The following is a 21,106-nucleotide window of genomic DNA, read 5'->3' on the forward strand; positions in this document are numbered from 1 at the left end:
GTCCCAAAAATAAATAAACGTTGAAAAAAAAAATTAAAAAAAAATGATTAAAACCAAAACAGTACTTATGTTTAAAGATAAGCATCACTGGGGCGCCTGGGTGGTGCAGTCGGTTAAGCGTCCGACTTCGGCTCAGGTCACGATCTCGCGGTCCGGGAGTTCGAGCCCCGCGTCGGGCTCTGGGCTGACCGCTGGGAGCCTGGAGCCTGTTTCCGATTCTGTGTCTCCCTCTCGCTCTGCCCCTCCCCCGTTCATGCTCTGTCTCTCTCTGTCCCCAAAATAAATAAACGTTAAAAAAAAAAATGCATTTCTAGCTCCCTGGCTTTTTTACCAGAACAGGCGACAACCGGGATGTGGCGGCGGATCCCCGTTCCAGACGCCCCTCTGCAGCTGCGCCCCACTTTACAGACGTGCGGCGGAAGCTCAGAAAGGGTAAGGACGGCGCTGAAATCGAAGCTCCTAACTCCTCGGCCGCACAGCGCTTCTCCCCGCCGCTTGCCGCTGGGGTCTCAGGGTCGACCCCCCCCCCCCCCGCTCGTGCCCGGACGCCCCCCTACCTTCCAGGGCCAGGGCGGTGAAAACGGGGTCCTCGGAGGGCGCACCCCGCACGTCCTCCAGGATCTGCTCCACCGTGGGCGGCGCTGGGCGAGTGGGCAGTACCACCCGCTTCTTGGCCTTGGAACCCATCCCTGGAGGCGAGAGAAGAGGCACTTGACGGGGGCGTCTCCCTCTCGGCGTTTCCCTGGGCCCTTCCTCCGTCCAGTGAACTCCTACACACCCATCGGAGCCCCGTGCCCGGGGAAGCCCACCCTGCCCCGCCCCGCTGGGCTCGCTTCGCCCCTGGCCCTCCCAACGACCGACAACTTGGGGCCAGGGGTTTCCGCCTCCGACTCCATCCCCGCCTCAGTTTCCCCGTTAACGCCCCGAAAGCACTACCGCCTGACCCAGGCGCGCGCGCTGAGCCGCCGGCACCGCCGACAACCCACTTCCGCTTCCGGTCGCAGCACGGTCCCGCCCAGCAGGCACGTGACGCGTACTTCGAGCCTCCTCCGGCACCTGCCCGCCGCTCGTCAGGAGGCCACACCCCCTCTTAAAGGCGCCGCGCCTCTAAAGGTCCTCAATGGTTTGACTGGACCTGGGAAGTACGTGACCTCAACCTCCCCGGCGCGCCAGGCCTGGAAGAGCATGGGGTGGCCAGGGGGTCCTGTCCCGGCTCCCCTCGCTGCGTAACAAAGCACCCAAGTCCCGGTTTTCTGCCCAAAGTGGGCAGGGCGCCCAACCCACGTGGCTGTCGTGGGAACAAAGTTAACTGCCGTCTCGAGGGGGCTGGCCTGGCCTCGCCAATTCCCCGGGAGGTGGCCAGAGACGCCGGACGGAGCTCAGCCTGCTAGATTCCATCACAGTTGCCCCTCTGGTCCCTAGCACCTCCCACCTCTGCCCTGCCTGGTTCCTCCCCTGACAGCTACGGCGGGAAGACAGGCTCAGAGACCAGGGCTGGTTTTGTGCCTTTTAACAGCTTTACTGGATGTTATCTACACACTACACACTCCACCTGTTTAAAGTGTGCAATTCAATGGTTTTGAGAGAGATGTACAACCACCACCATAGTCTAATTCCAGAACATTCCATCACCCAAAAGACATCCCCGTTAGTTATCACCTCCCCCCCCCCCCAGCCCTCACGAGCCCCCCCTTGTGTCCGTGGATGAGCCTGTTCTGGACGTTGCACACACTCGGACTCACACCCCGTATGGCCTCTCGTGTCTGGTTCCCTCCCTCAGCGTCGTGCGTTCAGGGTCCTTCCGCGCGGGGCGGCGGGCGTGGGCGCCTCGCTCCTGTTGGCGGCCGTGGGACGTGCGCGTGCACGGCAAACACGTTTATCTGTGGACGTGCGCGTGCGTGGACACACCTGAGTGACGTGCGCGTGCGCGATGGGCACATTGACCGTCCGTCCCTTGATGGGCATCTCGGTTGTTTCCATCTTCGGTTGTCGTGATTCCTCCTGCTGAGAATATCCCTGTAACGGTTTTGTGCAGATATATGTTCTTGTCTCTCTTGGGGACATGCCTAGAAGCCGAACTGCTGGGTCATACGGTAACTCTGATGATGAATGGTTTACAGAACCGGTTTCCCGAAGTGTCTGCCCCCGGCGGGCACATTTTGGGTGCTTGCTGTGTGCCAGTGGGAAAACTATCTCTCTCGATCTTACGTCGGGTGAAGCAAGCACTGGGCTTGGTGCTGTTGCACAGATGAGGCCACCAAAACTGCAAGCGGGCGGCCAAGCACCCCTGGACGCACGGCCCGGCCCTGGCAGGTGCTCAGATCTGCACACATGCTCACAGCAGCAGGATTCACAATTCGCGGGATGTAGAAACAGCCCAACTGTGCATGGATGGATGAATGGATCAACACACAGCCCGCCCACTCGGCCGCGAGCAGGAGCGAGGACACCCGCCGTCTGCAGGGCTGAACACACAAAACTCAGGGAGGGAACCAGACACGAGAGGCCACGCAGGGTGTGAGTCCATGTGTGTGAAACGTCCAGAACGGGAAAATCCAGCTTGGGGGCCAGTGAAAGCAACATGCCTCCAGCCCATAATTCCCTCGGCCTCCCCACGACTCTCGGGGAGTAGAGAAGCAGCACGATTGTTATAACTTCATAGACCTACCTGCGGGGCGGGGAACAGCCGCACGCATGCTCATTTGGGACTCGTGCTTCTCTTAATGATCAGCGTCAAAGAGAAACACCCCAACAGGACGAGGGAAACTTAGGAGGAGTTAGGAATGCAGCGTGCCGCCCTGGGAACCCCCCACTTCACTCCTGCCCCCACCAGACTGGGGGCCCCGGGCCCCAGCTGCCCCTTTTCCCTGTGGGCCACAGGGTCCTCCAGGAGAAGACCGTTTCCAAGCGGGGTGCGGGGGAACCCCCAACCATGCCATGGGGACGGGGGCCTGCCCCTGCCCCAAAGGAGACCACAGACTTGGCACCTCCTATTCAACCTTTATTTGCAAACTCCGAGGTCTGACATGGTGCCAGAGACTCTGGGTGCTGTCATTGGCTCCCCTTGCCCCTCCCCCCACTTCTGGGGCTGGGAGGGGACGGCTGTCACAGCCCAGCCTCTGCCCCATCCCACCCCGCCCCCACCCCAAACCGTGTAGCTAGACTTCTCTCTCTTTCACCCGGACCTGCCAATTTCGGGTTTGGGATTCCAGCAGGCCGCCCCTGGCCTGAGGGCCTCAGTGATTAGCCAGAGCCTCCGGGGGCGGGTCCCTGCACCCCCCTGCCCAGGTTCCAGTCTGGAGCAAAGGAGCAGGATGGCAGTGCCTGCACAGACACACGTCTGCCCCCTACTCAGGTGTCTCTAGGTCGGGCCAGCAGCTGGACCTGGGGTGGTGGCGGGGGGGCCCCCGCACACAGCGGTGGGCAGCCTACAGCGAGGACGCTGCGGAGTGAGGGGCTCCCGAAGGCCACGGCCAGCGGGGCCAGTACCACGGCCTGGGCTCGGCCGCGGTGGCAGCCGGGGTGGGCGACTGCGGCGGAATGCGGGGAGGCCGCTGGGAGGGATGGGTCCTGAGCAGGAGCCGCGACGCTCGTCCAGCGTGGAGGCCGGGGGGGGGGGGGGGGCAGGCAGTGCAGCTGAGCGGGGAGCGGCCGAGGCAGGTGTAGCAGGAGGCGGGGCGGAGGCGCAGCAGCTGGAGCGGGAGCGGCCGGGCCCAGCGGTCACTGCCTGCTGGGTGTGGCCAAAGTACCTGGGCGGGCAGTAGGAGAGGTGGAGGTGGCCCAGGACGTGGGCGGGGCCGTGGCGTTCTGCGCGGGGGCACACGTACGTTGGGGTGTGAGGCCAGGGCCCGCCGCCCCTTATGCCCTCCCGCCCTGGGCCGCACACGCACACTGCCCGCTGCTGCCGCCCCCCAGCGAGCAGGCCGTGCCGCGCCAGGCACTCACCCTGGCACGGCCCCTCTGTGTCCCGCTGCACACACGCGCTGCTGGTCACCTGGGGGCCCGGGGGCCGCGCCGTCATGTCCTCGGCCGTCCCGTAGAGCAGCAGCGTGTAGCGGTACAGCGTCCCTGGGCGGGGGTCGCGGGGGGCACGGGGAGAAGGGGGACAGGCTGTCGGCACCTGGTCCGCCCTCCTGGCTCCTCTCCCCGGCCGCCCCGCCCCGCCCCGGAGTCCCAGACGCCCATGGCCCCCAGGCCGGACGCCCACCGGGCGCCGGTAACTGGCATCTACTATTCTCCGAAGATACCCGCTCAGTGTCCCAGGGAGACCCCGGACCCCTCTGCAGCGGGGGATCCCAGGCCGGTCCAGGGCCCGAGGCCCCAGCCTGGGTGTCGCTCTCACCCGTGTTGAAGTAGTAACCCTTGTTTTCCAGGCCCAGCGTCCACGGGCCCCGCGGGTCCTCGTCCCAGAAGTGGGTGGACATAAAGATCCAGTTGTTGTAGCCTTGGCCGCTGACGTCCAAGGGTCTGGGGCAGGAGGGAGGGTGGGTGGGGGTGGAGAGGGGGCTTCAAAGCCCCAAGGACAGTGGGGTCTGCAGGGCCGAGCACGGCTGTTGGCGGGGCTCCCGAGAGGGGAGCGCGTCGGGTGTCCGGCCTGAGCAGACCCCCCCCCCCCCGACCCCACAGCACACTGCCCACACCCGGGGAAGGACACAGCGGCTGCCACGGGGCCAGGTACCCCACCCCTGCACCTGATGGCCACGAGCGTGGAGCGGGTGCCCATGGGGCTCGTGAGCGAGATCTCCAGGTCCCCGCGGCGACTGTAGGACAGCGAGAGCCGCACCTGCACGTGCTCCAGCGAGCGGATGTGGTTGGCTCGGCCAGCGCACGCCGACACGTTCCTCCTCACTTGCGTCAGCGGCAAGATGGGGCTGGGGGCAGCGCGGGCTGTGAGCGCCCCTTCTGCGGGCCTGCGGGGGGGGTGGGGTGGGGGGGGCGGGGCACCGGGGTCTGGGCTCACGTCGTGGAGCCCACCCTCTTTCTCATCTTATAGATGGGGAAAGTGAGGCAAAGGGTGCTGGGCCCCACGCGTCTGTCACCCCCTCCCCCGCGGCGATGACGGGTGCGGGGAGAGGACAGGCGGACACAGCGGAGGCGCGGCGGCGGAGGGCTGCTCACGTGGGGGTGTGTACGATCTCAATGACGCACTTCTGCTGGCGCTGTGTGGGCAGCCACGTTCGAGCCATGTCCACCAGCAGCCTGGCATCCAGCAGCCCATAGCCATAGTGGTGGCTCACTGCGTGGACGGGCGGTGGTCACTCGCCCTGGGGGCGTGGTGTCCCCCCCTCCGCCCGGCCCCGCCTCACCTTGGCGCCCCACGCCGTTGGTCCTCCAGTCCTCAGCCTGGAGCTGCGCGGGTCTGGACGCACGGACCACCAAGTGCTGCATATCCCTCCATGTCAAGAACGGGCTGGGGGCAGGCGAGGGTAGGTGAGCTGGGGCCGGGCCAGGCGGGGGGCGGGGGGGAGGTGAGCGCAGTAAGCGGGGTCCCCTCCAGCACCTACTTGGCCTCCAGAGCCAGGGCGATCATGCCCGCGGCCAGCGGGGCCGACGCCGAGGTGCCCGTGTGTTTGTCCGTGCACCGGTGGTGCAGATCCGTGGTGACCTAGGGGCAGAGACGGGGGCTTGGGGGGGACCGGTGCACAGGGAGACCCGGCCTTTGTGCAAAATGCATCAAGGGTTCAAGAAGGTGCCGCAGAGGTACCTCCAGGAACGGGGCCCTGAGCGCCACCCAGGTCACACAGCTGGGGAGCCTGCCCCGCCAGAGACAGGAGGGTAGACGAAGGGGTGAGGACACTGGGGCCTGGTCTTGGGACCCCTCTGTGTTCCAGGTGCCACAGGGCAGCCCTGGGAGGGGGGAAAGTGGGGGGCGGGACGGAAGGTGGGGGGAGGGGACGGGCAGGGAGGGGTGGGGGAGGGGAGGCGCCAAGGGGGAAGACCACAGGGTCGTGGGGGGAAGGTGGGACAAGGACAGATGGGAAGGGAAAGGAGACAGGGGGAGGGAAGGGAGGGGAGGAGGGGAGGGGAGGGGGAAGCAGGCGCGGAGGGGGGCCTCCCCCCGCCCCCCGGGTCCCCCCCCATCCCCGGCACTCACGATCTGCGGGTCGGTGGCCACGCCGCTGCTGTAGGTGGTGGTGAGCGTGGAGGCGCAGGCCTCGCTGTACCAGGGCGCGCGGCCCTCGCGGGTGGTGCTGCCCACGGAGAGCGTGTACACGCTGTTGGTGTAGCCGTCGCAGTTGCAATTGTCGTAGTGCAGGCCGCCGTTGCCCGACGCCCAGACGAAGAGAGTGCCCAGCCCACCGCGGCCCTGCACGCGGGCACGAGGGAGCGGATGGGCGCTTCGGCCTCCAGGGCCGGCCCAGGCCCTCCGAGGCCCCCGGGGTGGGCTCACCTTGGTCACGCCGCGCCTGAAGGCCTCGCGGGTGAGGACGCCCGGGCCGTCCACCGTGCGGCCGTCGTCCTCGGGGCCCCAGCTGGCGCTGTAGATGTGGATGTGCTGCGGCTGCAGGCTCAGCGACTGGGCCTCGATGACGTCCGTGATGGTGCCGTCCAGCATGCGCACGCCTGCAGAGGGGGGGGGCGTCCGGCCTCCGCGGTCAGCCCCGCCGCGCCCTCCCCCCCAGGCCCCCTCTGGAGCGGGGGCGTCTGCGCGGGGCTCAGCTCTCCCCCTACCTGAGCTTGGGACCTGCATCCCCCAGAGCCGCCTAACTCTGCCCGCAATCCCTGGGCGCCCCGTGCCGTCCGGGCCGCCCTCCGTCCCCGGGGTGCGGGAGCCGGGCCCCGATACCTCCGATCCGGGCATTGTAGGCGACACCCGCTCCACAGAACCCGTTGTTTGCGATTGCGGCCACTTCCCCGGCACAGCGGGTCCCGTGCCTGGCGCCAAGGCAGAGAGGGGGGCCAGTCCCAGCCCCCCCCGGCTCCCCACAAGGCACTGGCGCCACCCTCACACACCCCGCAGGACGCCGCCGCTCACCGGTTCTCGTCGCCGGGCGTGTATCGCGGCTGGGGGTCTGGGTCGTAGTCATTGAAGTCGTAGCTGGCCAGGGGGTCCTGGGGGCCGAGCGGGGGGCGTGAGGGACGGGGCAGGCCGTGGGACCTGGCGCAGCCCCCACCCCAGTCCCCACGGTCTCACGTAGTTGGCCCAGAGGTCCGGGTGGTCCTTCTCGATGCCATCGTCCAGGACAGAGATCACAATGCCCCGGCCCGACAGCCCCTGGCTCCAGACCTGCAGGACGTTCAGGTCCGGCCGCACCTTGTTGTTCTGTGCAAGGCAGGGGCCGGGGTCAGCGGGGCTCCGGCCCCGCCCGGCCCCACCGCCCGGCCCGGCCCGCTCACCATGTACCACTGCTTGGAGAACCAGGGGTCTGTGGGCACCACCACCGAGCGCTTGACACGCCGCCGCAGCGTCTGCTGTTCAAACCACTGCACCTGCAGACAGACGCGCGCTGCAGGAGGGCACCGGGCCCCCAGAGCCAGCCCGCCCTCCACCCCTCCACCCGCCGGTGCGGCTCGCACACCCGCGCACCTGGCGGGGCCTTGACCGGCTCCACCAAGCCTTTCCCACCAATTCTGGGCCGCGTGGCCCGAGTCTGCCTCCAGGGTCTGCGTCAGTCTCCTTCCCAAGCCCACCAGGGGACGACTCTATGTGGGCCGCGGCTGGAGCGGGGCTGTGTCTGGGTCGCCCGCTGCTTGTCCTGGGTCCGTCATGGTGTGGGACGGGGCCCGGGACCTCGTGCTTGCTGAGGCTGCTCTTTGGGGTCCCCGTGTGCCTGGGGCTCTGCCTTCAGAGGGGATCAAGGCCCTAGCACCAGTCCCCAGGGCCCACTGCTCTTGAGGCCCAGCCCTATCCCTTCCCCAGTCCCTGTTCTAGATCCTTCTGCCCAAGATCTGCCCATCTCCCTGCTGTAGCGGCCACCCCTCGTAAGACATCCCTGGATGGCCATACCTGCCTCCGCCCTGGTTCCCCACCCGCCCCCCTGCCTCCCTACAACACAGTAGCATCACTCGCTGCAGAGCCCCTCCCATGCTGCCCCCCTCTCCAGGGCCCACAAAGCCCCGCCTATCTGGCCCCCACCAGCCTCCCTCTGCTGCAGTCACAGTGGTGCCTCACCCCAGGGCCTTTGCACACAGCCATTCTGCCTGCCCCAGGTTGGTCTTCCTCAGACCTTTTTGTCCTTTCTTCCTTGTTGATCTCCCCACCCCCACCCCCGCCCTGCCCCGCCCTGAACCAGCTCCTGTGCCCTCACCCTCACCCCAATGATGGTGCAATTGTCTCCCCATGTGCCCAGCTCCAGACGCGGGAGCTGGCCCCAATTTCTCTCTGTCCCACACGTCTAATCCATTGGCAAGCCCTGGCCTCTCTCGTGCAAACCACACCTTGAACTGGCGACTTCTCCCCGTTCCCAGTGCTCCCAGTGGGTTTCAAGTGATCAAGCCTCTCGCCTCCATGCTGATCAGCCCCCCAGCCCAAACCCCACCTTGGCTCCTGAGGGTTTACAAGGTCAGCCTCAAGTCCCCAGCTTGGCATCGAAAGCCTTTTCCCAATCTGGCACCTCTCTGAGCATCTCACAGCCTCACTGGCTGACTTCAGGCAGGATTCCTACTCCCGGTCATAAAAAGGACCAATTCCCTTCTCTCCATCCCGTGAACTAGAATGTTATCTGCCGTCTTTACAGAGAATGTGGGAACCCTGACCTTTAGGGGGAGAGAGAAGGTGGGGGCGGGGGGGGGCCAAAAAGAAATGCTGACAGTGTGCCAAGGCCCCGAGGTGAGCTCAACATGCACACGTGCCCTGTTGCTGTCCACGGATGGTCCCTATCGTACAGACTGGGGGACCAAGTGGAAACCGAGACTCAGAGAGGGCAGGTGGCTTGGATAACAAGTGGCTGCGCAGGCTCACCTTGGGGTCTTTTTTCAGGCGCAGGCGATGGCCCCAGTGTGGGCTCAGGGACTGCTGGACCACGCCCCGGTGCCTCAGGTGGAAGTACTGCCCGTCAGGAAAGATCTGGGAACGCGAGGAGGCATCCGCAACAATGGCACCTGCCTCCGAGACGGAGTCCCCAGGACGGTGGCCAACATCCTCCCCCAACCAGGTGCGCCGCTGGGGGCTTCAGGTGCCCTCTGGGGGTCCCAGAGTCTGAAGCTGGTCGAGGCCTGGGTGAGCTGGGAGTCCTTGATATCTTGGGTACCCCTCCCGTCTGCCGGAGGGGTGTCCAGCCCCTGCCCCTCCTGTCCCTTCGGGTGCCACCCACCTGCCCCAGGTAGACGAAGCCGAATTTGCGCGCCAGGCGCTCGGCCTCCCGGTAACCCTGGGACACCCGCACGGCCCAGCTGCTGACATAGATGGGGACCCGGGCCGAGGACCACCCCACAGGCAGGGGGCCAACGAGGGCCAGGCCCAGAGCCAAGGCAAGGCGCAGCCAGAGCGCAGTCCAGGCGGGCCGCATGGCGGCAGGGGGCGGGGCCGGGGCGGGGCCTCCGAAACCCCTCCCCCCGGCCAAACCGCCGAGTGGGCCCAAGCGCCCGCCCCGCCCCCGGGGCCATAGCAACCCCTGAAAGGCGTCAACTCCCAGGAGTCCTTGCGGCTGTCTCCCCCCCCCCCCGCCCCCACCTCAAGGAGCGCAAAGATCCGGCCGAAGACGGGGCGGGGGGGGCGGGGAACACCCCCGCCCTGGTCTTCCACAGATCCAAACCCTCTGGAGCCTCAGTCTCCCTCATTTGTACAGTGACCAAAACTTCCGACCGACCTAGAGGAGAGTGTTCAAGGTTGCTCCCCCTGGCCCGCTCCTTTATCCCCGCCCCCTTGAGTGCCCACCCCTCCCTCTAGAATTAGTCCTGCCTCCTACCCGGCCCAACCGGAATTGTTCTTCTGAGTAAGTCCCGCCTCCCCAGCTTAGCTCCGTCCCATCCCCCCCTCCTCCGAGAGTCTGTCCCCCGCTCCTTTATGGTCAACCCCGCCCCTCCTCTGTTCTCGCCAATCAGCTCTGGTCTTTCTCCAGTTCCTCCCGTCAGCTCCGCCCCTCGGCACGCTTCTCTCCTCCTCCCCCAGCTCCACCCCCGCAACGGCTCAGCCAATAATCCCCGGCCATGACCCCACCCCTCCAATCAGCTACGTCCCGCTTCCGCTCCGCCAATCGGCACCCTCGGCCTCCGCGCCCCGCCCTCTGCCCCCGGCGTCGCAGCTGGGGCGGCCGCGGCCCGCCAGAGGGCAATGCGGCGGGGGAGAAGGGGCAGGCCCCACCTCCTTTGTCCGCCCTGCCCTCCCATTGGCCGGAGTGGGGGGCAGGGGGCGGAGACCAGCGCAGGGGCGGAGACCAGCTCGGGGGCGGAGCGGGGCTTCTCGCACCTGGGTAAAGCGGCACGCGCGCTGCGGGGCAGGTGTGCGGGGCCGCGGTCGAGCTCGGGCTGCCAGGCCCCGGCTCGCCGGTGTCATGGACGGCCTGCGCCAGCGCTTCGAGCACTTTCTGGAACAAAGGAACTTGGCCACCGAAGCGCTAAGGGCGCTCGAAGCCAAGACAGGTGTCGACAAGCGGTACTTAGCCACGGGTGAGCAGTCCGGGGCGCTCTGGGCTCCTGTCCCATTTCGCCGATGGGCACACTGAGGCCCTGGGGCAACGGGGTCCCGGGCCTGGCCCCTTCCGGCCGGCGTCTTCTGCAGGGTCCGGGCTCGGACGGTGGGGAGCACCCCCCTGGTGAGACAGATCCTGAGGGGTCATGGACCAGGACTTTGCGTCTGCCCGCAGCCCCTCCTCTGCCCTCGCCCTGCGACCTCTGGCTAGTGTCACTCCCTCTCTCGGGCCCAGTGGTACCTCCACTCCAGTCCTCAGGTCTGGAGACCGTTCGCTGCCCCCTCCGTCGTGGCCCTGGGTGAATTCCAGGCCAAAGTCCGGTTCTTCCAGTTGCTCGGTCCACCCTGGGGGAGGGGAGAGCGGCGGGTAGACAGCCAGTGCCCTGGGAGTCTTGCCACACCCCCGTCCCACAGGAACATCAGCCTGGAAGCAAGGGTAGAGATTTTTCCATCCCCCCCCCCCCCCCCCCGCGCCCGGCGGGGAGGAGAAGGGTCACTCCCACTCCCCTCTCCCCATTGTTTTTCTACCAGTCACCTCCCCTTGGCGTGCGAGCCGTGTCCCTCTCCCACCCTGAGCTTTGGCCCACTGTGCCTAACTAGTTGAGCTGGGTTGTTTGACCCTGTGGTGGGGTTGGGCAAATATTGGCTGGGGGGCCATAGAGCCGGGAGCCAGCCCTTCTGACTGCTACCCCTCCAGTCCCCCTCCTCTTCCTCTTCCTCGGTGGCCTTGGATGCCCCCTGCCACTCTCCCAAACTGTCTAGTAAGTACTCCTTAAACGCTCCCTCCCCTCTTTTTCCATGTCCCAGGCCCCAGGCCACCTCTTCCAGGAAGCCCCCTGGAGCGAATTCCAGGAACACTTTGTCCAGAAGTGGGGGGGGGGGGTGTTGGGTGAGGACAGGGACACATGTACTGAGCACCTTCTGTGTGCAGATCCCAGCAGTCCACTTTCCTCCCATTTTCCCCCAGCTGGGGAATCCATGCCAGGCAGGGAAGGTCCACAGTTTACTCCCCCAGGCCTCCAGTGCCCAGGCCATGTCAGCCTAGCCAGGAACCTGTCCCTGGGAGCAGGCCCTGACTTCTCTGCTGACTTTCCACATCCCTGATACCCGTGGGCAGGGCTTTAGTCATAGAGCACTGGGGAGGGGCCTATCGGGGAAGCTGGGAGGCACAGGGGGGGAAACTGAGGCCCAGAGAGTCAGGGGCTTTGTGGAAGGCTGCCTCTGACCTCCTCCTCCCCCCCCCGCCGCCCGGGGGGGGCGTGCGCCCCTCCCTACCCACCCCCCTCCCTGAGCCCTGTCTGTTGCTGATCTCTGGGATGGTGCCCCCCCTCAAATGTCCAAGGTCATCCCCCCGTTGCTGAGGCTGCAGGAATAGGGATTGAGGGAGAGGTGCCCTGGGAAACCTGCTCCCCCCAACTAGCAATTGGGGGTGACATCCCCCTTGGGCCCCACCCGCCCCAGATGGTCAAATCCCCAGCCCAGGTAACAAAGGAAACCCAGACGAGGCAGTGACCAGACCTCCTGGGGCCAACTGGGGAGGCCCCCTTCCCTGTCCTGACCGCAGACCCGAGGGATAAAGACTAACCCAGGTGGAGGGAAGGGAGGGGGTGCCCTTTGGTACGCAAGTGACCTCTGTCTCTACCGATAACCGCCTGGGGAGGAGGCCTCCCCAGGCCGGAGGCTGTAAAATGCTCCCAGGAGCCCAGAGGCTCTCTGAGTGACCTTGGTCCTCCCAGCTGCCCTGTTCTGGCCAGTGAGTGAGACACAGCAGGGAAGCACAGAGACCCGCGCACTTAACGAAGGCAGTGTTTCCGAGGACTCTTTGCAGAGCAGCTAACACTCCTGGCTCCCCACCTCCCCCAGCAGTGTGTGCTCCGGGCCCCGTCACTGGGAATGTGTTTGTACCCCCCAGAAGGTGCTCGGCAAACCTGTAGAAAAGAGGAGCTCTCTCTGTTGAGTGGTGTTAGCTATCCCCAAGGCCGCCTGAGGAGGCAGGGTCATTACCACCCCATTGGCAGATGGGGAAACTGAGGCTCCAAGCAGAGAGAAAGACTCGCTCGGTGTCACGCAGTGAGTGGAAAACGTTCAGCTGTCTCCCGCTAAGACAACAGCCCTCGCCTGAGGCTATGCTGTCCCCCTCGGGGTACTGAACAATGTCTGGGGACATCTGTGGTTGTCGCGGCTGGGGGCGCTCCTGGCACGGATGAGTGGGGGCCAGGGATGCTGTTCAGCCCCCGCAGCTCCCGGGGCGCCCCCACGAAAGATGTTCTGGCCAGGATGAAAAACCGTATTGAGATAAAGATTACCAATGTTGCCTTTCTCTGCTCACTGGGAATCAAGTCTTCTTTTTTTAACGTTCATTTATTTTTGAGAGGGAGAGAGACAGAGCTTGAGCGGGGGAGGAGTAGAGAAAGACAGACACACAGAATCCGAAGCAGGCTCCAGGCTCCGAGCTGTCAGCACAGAGCCCGACGCGGGGCTCGAACTCACGAGCTGTGAGATCTTGACCTGAGCCGCCCAGGCGCCTCCGGGAATCACATCTTAAAGAAGGAATGAACAGCCTTACTTCTAGGTTTTTCTCCCGTTGTTTGCGTTCAAATGCTGGGCTTTTGTGCCCGGCCCTCCCCTCGGGACCCAGAGTAAGGCAATTATGATTGCAGGTGGTCACTTACTCATTCAACACGTGTTTATTGGGCAACTAGTCTACCCATCAGGGCCAAGGTCCCCACCTGCCCTTGGGGAGTTCACAGTTCGGGGGTGGGGGGGACCGACTGATAACTGGTTGCACGTACGAGGAGACACGGGGCTCAGGGCCATAGTAGGCGTCACCAGGGCGCTGCGGGGGCAGCAGGCCTATCCCGGAGGGGTCTCTCGTAGGGGCAGCGAGTGTGGCAGCCTGGGTCTGCCAGGCCAGGAGGAGGCCTCCGGTGCCAGGGTCGGCTCGGAGCGCGCCGCCCTGCCCACACCCTCTCCTCCCGCAGGAGCCGCCACTCTGCTAAGTCTGTATCTTCTGTTCGGCTTCGGGGCGTCTCTACTGTGCAATGTAATCGGATTTGTGTACCCAGCATATGCTTCGTGAGTGCCCGCTGGCTGTCCGGGTGTTGGGAGGGGGTGTCGGGGGCTCTGGACAGCCCCTGACTCTGCGCGCCTCCCCGCCCCCAGAATCAAAGCTATCGAGAGCCCAAGCAAAGAAGACGACACTGTGTGGCTCACCTACTGGGTGGTGTATGGACTGTTCGGGCTGGCCGAGTTCTTCAGCGACCTACTCCTGTCCTGGTTCCCTTTCTACTACGCGGGCAAGGTGGGTGGCCCCCGGGACGCACGCAGGTGCCCGGGAGGCCAGGGGTGCGAGGGGGAGACCCGGCCCCTTCTCTGCGGAACTAGCCCCCCGCCCCCACCAGGGGCGTCTGATGGAGGCGGTCCATCTGGTGGGGGAGGCCCGCCCTGCACGGGTCTTGACCCCCCGCCCCGTGCCCGCAGTGCGCCTTCCTGTTGTTCTGCATGGTTCCCGGGCCCTGGAACGGGGCTCACATGCTGTATCATCGCGCGATACGGCCGCTGTTTCTAAAGCACCACGAGGCCGTGGACAGCGTCGTGAGAGACCTCGGCGGGAGAGCCCTGGACGTGGCAGTGGGAATAACCCGGGACGGTGTGTGCTCACAGGGTGCGGGGGGGTCGGTCCGCCGCAGGCCCTGTCCGTCTGTGCCCCCCACCCGCCTGCCCCTGCCCACTTTCCCTTCCCTCCGGCCCCTGCCTGGCCCCTGTCTGGCCTCCGTGTGGCTGCACCCCCTCACTGTCAGCCTCTCTCTCCTACGCTTTCGGGAACCAGTCATGCAGACCCTGGCCCGCGGCCGGGCTCTCGTCACCCCCGCCGCTGCCCTTGGAGCCCAGCGTACGTACTCCCGGGCCTGGGCGGCGGGGCCCGCGTGTGCAGGCGCTGTCCCCACGGAGGGTGGGAAGACGGCCCCGGCCCCGGCCGCCTTGCCCCCGACTGACTCCCTGCGGCCCCCGGGCCGGGCCTGCCTCACCCCCCCCATGGCCATCTCTCTGCAGCCCAAGCAAGCGTGACCCAGCCCCAGAAGGACAAGTGAAACCCTCGTCCAGCCGCTACGCAGACCTGCCGCCTGGCGAGCAGGGGGGCACATCACACCTCAAGCCCTCCACGAACTCCTCGACTGATGCCTCGGGGGAGCCCCCCGCCAGCCCCGCCTCCCCGAGCAAGCCGCTCCCCGGGAGCGCCTCCCAGACCACCTCGGGCCAGTCCCCGCCGGACCCCCCGGCCGGCGGCTCCCGGCTGCCCTCCAAGTCCCAGAGCCGGCTTCGGCTCCGGGCACGAGTGAGCTCCTCCGGCCAGCCGCGCCCCCAGTCATCTGTCACCTCCTCGGGCCAACCCCAGCCGGCCCCCCAGCCCGCGGGCCCCAAGCAGCGCACCAGCACCTCCCCCAGCCAGGGTCCCCCCGTGGCACAGCCCCCCGGGAAGGCCTCGGACGGGCCGGGGGAGCCGGCCCCCCAGGCCTCCAAGGGCAGCCCACCGCCCACCAGCAGCACCTCGGCGCCCCAGCTGCCGGCCCCCTCCCCGTGCGGGTCCTCGGCCGAGTACACGTCCGAGTCCACCACGGAGGTCACGTGCAGCTGGCCCCACCTCAGACACCGGCTTCGCTGCCTCCAGCACTGCTGGCGGCTGAAGCATCTGGCCTGCTAGGGGGGCTCAATAAAGCTCATCCGACGACCCGTGTGGCCGTGTCCTCGGGGGTGGGGGAGCCCCTGGCCGGCGTCTCCCGATCCGGAGCCGACGCCGTGTGCCCCGCTTCGCAGACGTGGAGACTGAGGCCCGGAGCGGCGCCCCCGCCTGCCTGAGGTCTTGCCGCGGGGCTGAGAAGGATCACAGAGGAGAGCTCGAGAGAGAACTGGCATCTGAGTCCTTTATTTGGGCGGGGTGTGCGTTGGGGGGAGAAAGGAGCTCTGGGGGCCAGGGTCACCGACACGCCTGAGGCTTTCCCTGCCCCCGTCCCACCGGGGGTGGGCGGGGGGCAGTGGTCCTCCCCTCCAGCCCGCGCCCCCTGCCAGCAGCACCTGGCCCGGGACCACAGGGTGCCTCCAGCCAAGGTGGGGGGCCGGAGACTGGGGGAAGACGGGGTGTCGCCCGCAGGGCCTCCCACAGCCCGTGGCTCCTCTCCTGTCTCGTCTTGTCTTTAGTTGGTTTCTTTCTTTTTTTTTTTTTTTTTTTAAGTTTACTTCTGAGAGAGAATCCCAAGCAGGCTCCCCGCAGAGCCTGACGTGCGGCTTGAACTCACGATCCCTGAAATCATGACCTGAGCTGAAACCGAGAGCTAGACGCTTAACCGGCCGAGCCCCCCCAGCGCCCCTAGTCGGTTTCTTTTTTGACACCAACGTGACCCTGATCGTAAAACCAGGCAGAGACACAAGGAAGGAAGGAAGGAAGGTGCCCAGCCCGTTGTGTGGATAGAGACGCGAAGAGTCTAAGAAAGGGCAAACTCAATCCAACGGCGTCTTCAAAACAATAGAACACCCCCCATTCGAGGTGGGGTTCCTGGAGGCAGAGCCCGAGTGGGAAGCTGGGTGGGTGGGTGGGGGGGCGCTGAGCAAGGAGCTGGTCTCGGCTGGGAGACACGACCCTGAGCAGGAAGTGGACCCTGCATTTCTGCCCCAGGCAGGCGGGGTGTCACCTGTGTCTCCTCCAGAGTCTCAGCCCCACCCGAGAGGGGGCTGTAAGCTCATGGCTCGTCCCATCCAAAGGCGAGTCCCTAGCCAGGCATCTGCAGACACACTAGGAAGGCCCCGGGGCCCCGCAGCGTCCAGCTCGGTCAGCCCCCCACCCAGGACCTGCTTCTCCAAGATCCCAGTTGGTCACAGCCCTGGGGGAAACACGGAGGAGCGTCAGGATGAACGAGGCAGATGCTCACAACGCTTATACCTCCGAGGTGCTCCGCTGGGGGTGATGCTGCCCCAGGGGCATCAGACGATGTGGAGACACTTGAGGTGTCTGTGCCGTGTCCCACAATCCCTCTCCCTGCCCCGGCAGTCCCAGCTTGTCCGCAGCTGGTGGTGGCCACTGGCGAGCGATGGGTCCGATTCATTCATTTGATCATTCAGCAACTATTGAGCACCCACTGTATGCCAGGCACTGTTCCAACAGTCAAGGGAAGAGTGATGGCCCAGAGAGAGAAAAAATCTCTGCTCCTGAGGATTTGGAGAGGCGACAATCAGCATGATAAACATGGATGTCAGAGGGAGGTGAATGTTCTGGGGAAACATGCAGTGGGGAGGTGGGGGGTGGCGGCGACAATATCAGGAACAGTCAGAGAAGGACCTGTCTGCGGGAGTGACATTTGAGTAGAGGCATGAAGGAGATAGGAAAGTCAGGTCAGAGGCACGAGTCTTGCGAAAGCCAGGGCAAAAGTGATCCGGGCAGAGAGAAGAGCACGTACAAAGGTCCTGAGGTAGGACTGTGCCTGGCGGGCTAGAGGAAGAGCGGGGTGGTCAGCGTGGATGGAGCTGAATGAGGGGGAGAAGGGAGGGGAGTGTGGGGTGAGCCTGAGCACACGGACACCCGGAAGGCATGGTGAGGACTTTGGGTCTTGCTTGGGGACGCAGGCTTCGCTGGGATCGAGGGTAATCATTAATGAGTCCCCCGCCCTGCTGAGAGGTCCACACGGGTTTTGGGGACAGGGATCTGGGAATCTGCTTTTCACTGGCCCAACTGTCTGAACAACGTGGGGTGGCCGTAGTCCGGGGAAAGGGTGGCGGTACCGGGCTCTCTCTGCACCTGGCACCGTCCCCCGCCATCCAAGGGGGACAGCACAATGGGCTCTAGAGGCGTCCCTCCAAAGATGGTCCCCGGCCCACCCAGGGTCAGCTCACCACGTGGGAACAATGACATCTAGCCCCTCGGACTTGTTTTTTCACTTAACATACGGAAGAGTGTAAGCAGTGACTCGGGGACAACACGGCCCCTCCCAGCCACCGGGCAGTGGCCACGTGCTTCCCTGTCCAGCTCAGAGCCGTGTCCATCAGACGCACCGCGTCGCTGGAGGGGTCGCTCACACGGTAGTGTCTGGGGCTGGTGGACAGGATTCATTTGGCTCGTGCGCACCATCCACCGTCGATGGAATGGTCTCCAGCTTGTGGTTACTGCGACTCAAGCTGCCAGGAACATTCTAGAACCGGCCTTCGGTGAGCAGAGCTCTGGTTTCCCCGGGGCGCACACCTGTCAGAGAGTGCAGGGCGAGCATTTCTGAGTGTCGTGGGGTGGCTGGAAAGAGCCACGAGCACGCTGGGAGGCTTAACATCACAGACGTTTATTCTCCCACATTCTGGAAGCGGAGGTCAGGGCGTGGCGGGACCGAGCTCCTCCCTCGGCAGGCTCCAGGGCAAGGTCCTGTCCACCTGTCCCAACTCCTGGAGGCCCCAGGCGTCCCTGGGCTCGTGGCCGCGTCCCTCCAGTGCCTGCCTCTGTGGCCATGTGGCTGTCTCCTCTGTCTCCATCTAACAAAGACACTTGTCGCTGGGTTTAGGGCTCACCTTGGTAATCCAGGATGATCTCGTCTTCAGACTCTTAGTTACGTCTGAAAAGGCCCTTTTGCCAAACAAGGTCCTGGTCACAGGTTCCGGAGACTAGGGTTCAGCCCGTCACTGTGCGCGTACCTTCATCTGGAGCAGATGTGGCCAAGCTGTACCCCAAAGTGGTCCCGCCAGTGCCCCCTGTGACCCGCATGTAACCCTGTGGGCTGTAGGACGGCCCGGGGCTCTCAGCGGCGGTGGGGGCCCAGGCCCTCCGTGGGTTAACCCTGGCTCAGGGTCAGAGAGAGTAGGCGGGCCCGGGGCAGGCATTAGGGGGGTGCTGGCCGCAGAGAATTAAAAATAGTAAGAAAAGCATCAGGACCCCAGAGCCAGCGTTCTGCGACGTCGTGGGGAAAACTTCAGGGCGCGAAGGAAACAATCATTACCAGAATCGCCGTGTTACTGACCGGACGCAAGCTTCGAACTCGCATTTGTGTTCTTTACCCTTTAACAGACCCTGTGGCTTCAGAGAAGCCCCAGTGATGACCCACCTGTCGCGGCCAAGGGAGCTCGCCGCAGGGAAGTCTGACCGTCCTCGCTCGTGGTCCCTTCCGGCGACCACATGGGCACTGTGTATCCCCGTGGGGACACAGGGACTGCGAAAAACCGAGACCGGGGATGGTAGAGAGGACGACACAGCCCTGGGGCCACCCCGTTTCTGTCGTTCTCTGAGCACCTGGAGTGCGTGTTCGTGTGCGGGATTTGAACATCTGTACAATTCCAGCGGCGTCTTCTCTCTCTTAAGTGTTCAAGTGTTTGTCTTATTTCCTTTTATTTTAATTTTTTAAATGTTTATATATTTTTTTGAGACAGAGAGAGACAGAGCATGAACAGGGGAGGGTCAGGGAGAGGGGGAGACACAGAACCCGAAGCAGGCTCCAGTCCCCGAGCCGTCAGCACAGAGCCCGACGCGGGGCTCGAACTCACGCACCGTGAGATCATGAGCTGAGCCGAAGTCGGAGGCTCAACCGACTGAGCCCCCCAGGCGCCCCCTCCTGTTTCTTTTAAAGCGAAAGAGCAAATCAGGACATCAAGGGACCGTCCGCGGCGACTGGTACGCGATCGGCCCTGGAAACAATGTTGCCTCACGGAGCGGGGTGCCACTCAGGGGTCCTGTCTGCCAGGGCGCATCCCGCACTGGTCTCTCCTCCACCGGCTGGGCCAGCCGGTCCGGGAGCTCGGGCAGGGCTGCCCCGTGGACCACCCCCCCCCCCCCCCCCCCCGCGGGCCCGCCGGGCCGGGGGGCCGGGGGGGGGGGCCCCCGGGGCCCCCCCCCCCCCCCCCCCGTCCCCAACATAGCCCACTCAGTGGCAGAGGTGCAGGGACAACCTCGGGCAGCCCTGACGGGCACAGAGGGCCCTTGGGTGTAGGTGCCAGTGTCAGGAAGCCAGAGTGTGGGGAGAGGTGTTGCTGAGGAAGGCTAGCACCCAGGGGAGAGGCAGGGGCCGTCTGGGTGCAGGCATCGCCAGGTGCCTAGCGTCCCTTCCTTTCCCGTCCTACCACTAGGGGGCACCCAGGCCCCACACCACCCTCCAGCGCTGTGCCCCGTATAACACCGGCGGGGTGGGGGGGGGGGGGGCCCCAGGGGCGCCCCCTTCCGTTCCTGGGGGGGGGGGGGGGGATGGGGCCAGGTCTGGGACCCAGAGGCAGGGGAAGGAGTCCGAGGGATGCGGTTCCCATGCTCAGAGCTGCGAGGCGCTGAAAGGATACTCGCAGATGGGGAAACTGAGGCCCAGGGAGGGGCAGGGTCCGGCCACAGGTCACCTGCAAGGTCAGGCACTGAGCCTGAGACCCACAGTTGAGCGTCCTGTGTCCTAAAGGAAAACACAGCCACGGACGGTACAGAAGACCGGAGTGTCCCATCCAGGGAGAGAAGGTAAAGGGTGGCCCTTCCAGAGTGCCCCCAGAAGGTTTGTTGGGTGACACCCTCCAGGTGCCTCCAATTCACACTTGGCCTAGGTCTGCCCTCCTGGCCCCAGAAGACTGATGAGTAGAACATATCCAGGAGAACACAGGAGGACAGGGAGCGGGGCCCCGGGTGGCAGGAGATGGCAGTGTGGCCCTCAGGGGGCGTGGGGAGGGGGCACTGGACCAGCAGGAGGAGGAGGAGGGCTGGGGTGCCCGTGAGAGTGTTGTGCACACATCGTGACAGCGTGACCGTGGGTCTGACCACCAGCACATCCCGGAATTTCTGCAGCCGCGTATGTGTCACTGGGGTGTCCTTGTCGTAAAAGAGCTCGCAAAGATTAAATAGGCAGAAACAGGGATGGATAGCAGTGTTGTCCGAAAGAAACCCAGCCAGGGGCATCTGGCCAGCTCAGTCGGGGGAGGGTGTGATTCTAGGTCTCCGGGTTGTGGGTTCGGGCCCCACATCGGGCGTAGAGATTATTTTAAAAATAAAATCGGGGGGCGCCTGGGTGGCGCCGTCGGTTAAGCGTCCGACTTCAGCCAGGTCACGATCTCGCGGTCCGGGAGTTCGAGCCCCGCGTCGGGCTCTGGGCTGATGGCTCAGAGCCTGGAGCCTGTTTCCGATTCTGTGTCTCCCTCTCTCTCTGCCCCTCCCCCGTTCATGCTCTGTCTCTCTCTGTCCCAAAAATAAATAAACGTTGAAAAAAAAAATTTAAAAAAAATATCGGAAGGAAGGAAGGAAGGAAGGGACGAAGGGATGAAGGGACAAAGGGAGGAAGGAGGAGAAAAGGAAAAAAAGGAAAGGAAAGAAAGAAAGAAAGACCCAGCCAGACTTGCTGAGGCGCTCAAGATTATCTCTGAGCTTCCTGGTGGCCGGGGCAAAAGGGGAAATGGGTACCTTACAGTGCCTGGGTAGGCGTGTCTTCTAGGGAGCATGTCTGTTGGAGACGGTGTCTCTGAACACATGAGGCGTACGTGTGTCAGTGAGAAGAGAGAGCACAGAGTGTCAGGGAGTTAAACAGCAGTGAACGTCCTGGTAGCCAGGGC

At 64.8% G+C, this 21,106-nt stretch overlaps 3 protein-coding genes across 4 annotated transcripts in view; 2 read left to right on the forward strand and 1 right to left on the reverse strand.

Annotated features, from left to right (window-relative positions):
- Positions 1–715, forward strand: part of APC2 (APC regulator of Wnt signaling pathway 2) — a 29,790-nt gene extending 29,075 nt beyond the window's left edge. The window contains exon 16 of the mRNA XM_040461703.1: positions 565–715. Coding sequence (XP_040317637.1) covers positions 565–715 — 151 coding nt within the window. The remainder of the gene's footprint in view (positions 1–564) is intronic.
- A 2,265-nt stretch (positions 716–2,980) lies between these two features.
- PCSK4 (proprotein convertase subtilisin/kexin type 4) lies at positions 2,981–9,743 on the reverse strand. Its single transcript, XM_040461785.1, is given in 17 exon segments — positions 2,981–3,613; positions 3,615–3,676; positions 3,679–3,807; positions 3,946–4,068; positions 4,343–4,467; positions 4,692–4,871; positions 5,119–5,236; positions 5,307–5,410; positions 5,505–5,605; positions 6,095–6,307; positions 6,392–6,564; positions 6,788–6,876; positions 6,977–7,053; positions 7,136–7,264; positions 7,339–7,431; positions 8,903–9,007; positions 9,255–9,743. Coding segments are annotated over 17 exon segments (2,268 nt in total). The 5' UTR covers positions 9,450–9,743; the 3' UTR covers positions 2,981–3,361.
- Positions 9,744–10,336: 593 nt separating this feature from the next.
- REEP6 (receptor accessory protein 6) lies at positions 10,337–14,777 on the forward strand. 2 transcript variants are annotated; one of them, XM_040461786.1, is made up of 6 exons: positions 10,337–10,548; positions 13,552–13,645; positions 13,733–13,871; positions 14,051–14,219; positions 14,400–14,462; positions 14,624–14,777. In XM_040461786.1, the coding sequence occupies exons 1-6, from the start codon at positions 10,434–10,436 to the stop codon at positions 14,659–14,661; spliced, it is 618 nt and encodes a 205-aa protein (XP_040317720.1). In that variant the 5' UTR covers positions 10,337–10,433; the 3' UTR covers positions 14,662–14,777. The 2 variants fall into 2 exon arrangements, with proteins under 2 accessions (XP_040317720.1, XP_040317722.1); XM_040461788.1 differs by lacking the exon at positions 14,400–14,462.
- The last annotated feature ends 6,329 nt before the right edge of the window (positions 14,778–21,106 follow it).

The sequence above is a fragment of the Herpailurus yagouaroundi genome, unplaced genomic scaffold (genome assembly GCF_014898765.1).
Source record: "Herpailurus yagouaroundi ecotype Mexico unplaced genomic scaffold, PumYag 295, whole genome shotgun sequence".
Lineage (NCBI taxonomy): Eukaryota > Metazoa > Chordata > Mammalia > Carnivora > Felidae > Herpailurus > Herpailurus yagouaroundi.

Coding starts and splice junctions, on each gene's coding strand:
- REEP6 (XM_040461786.1), top strand. CDS start 10,434: ATGGACGGCCTGCGCCAGCGCTTCGAGCACTTTCTGGAACAAAGGAAC. Junction 13,646..13,732: donor GTGTACCCAGCATATGCTTC/GTGAGTGCCCGC, acceptor CCCCGCCCCCAG/AATCAAAGCTATCGAGAGCC. Junction 14,220..14,399: donor AGTGGGAATAACCCGGGACG/GTGTGTGCTCAC, acceptor TTCGGGAACCAG/TCATGCAGACCCTGGCCCGC.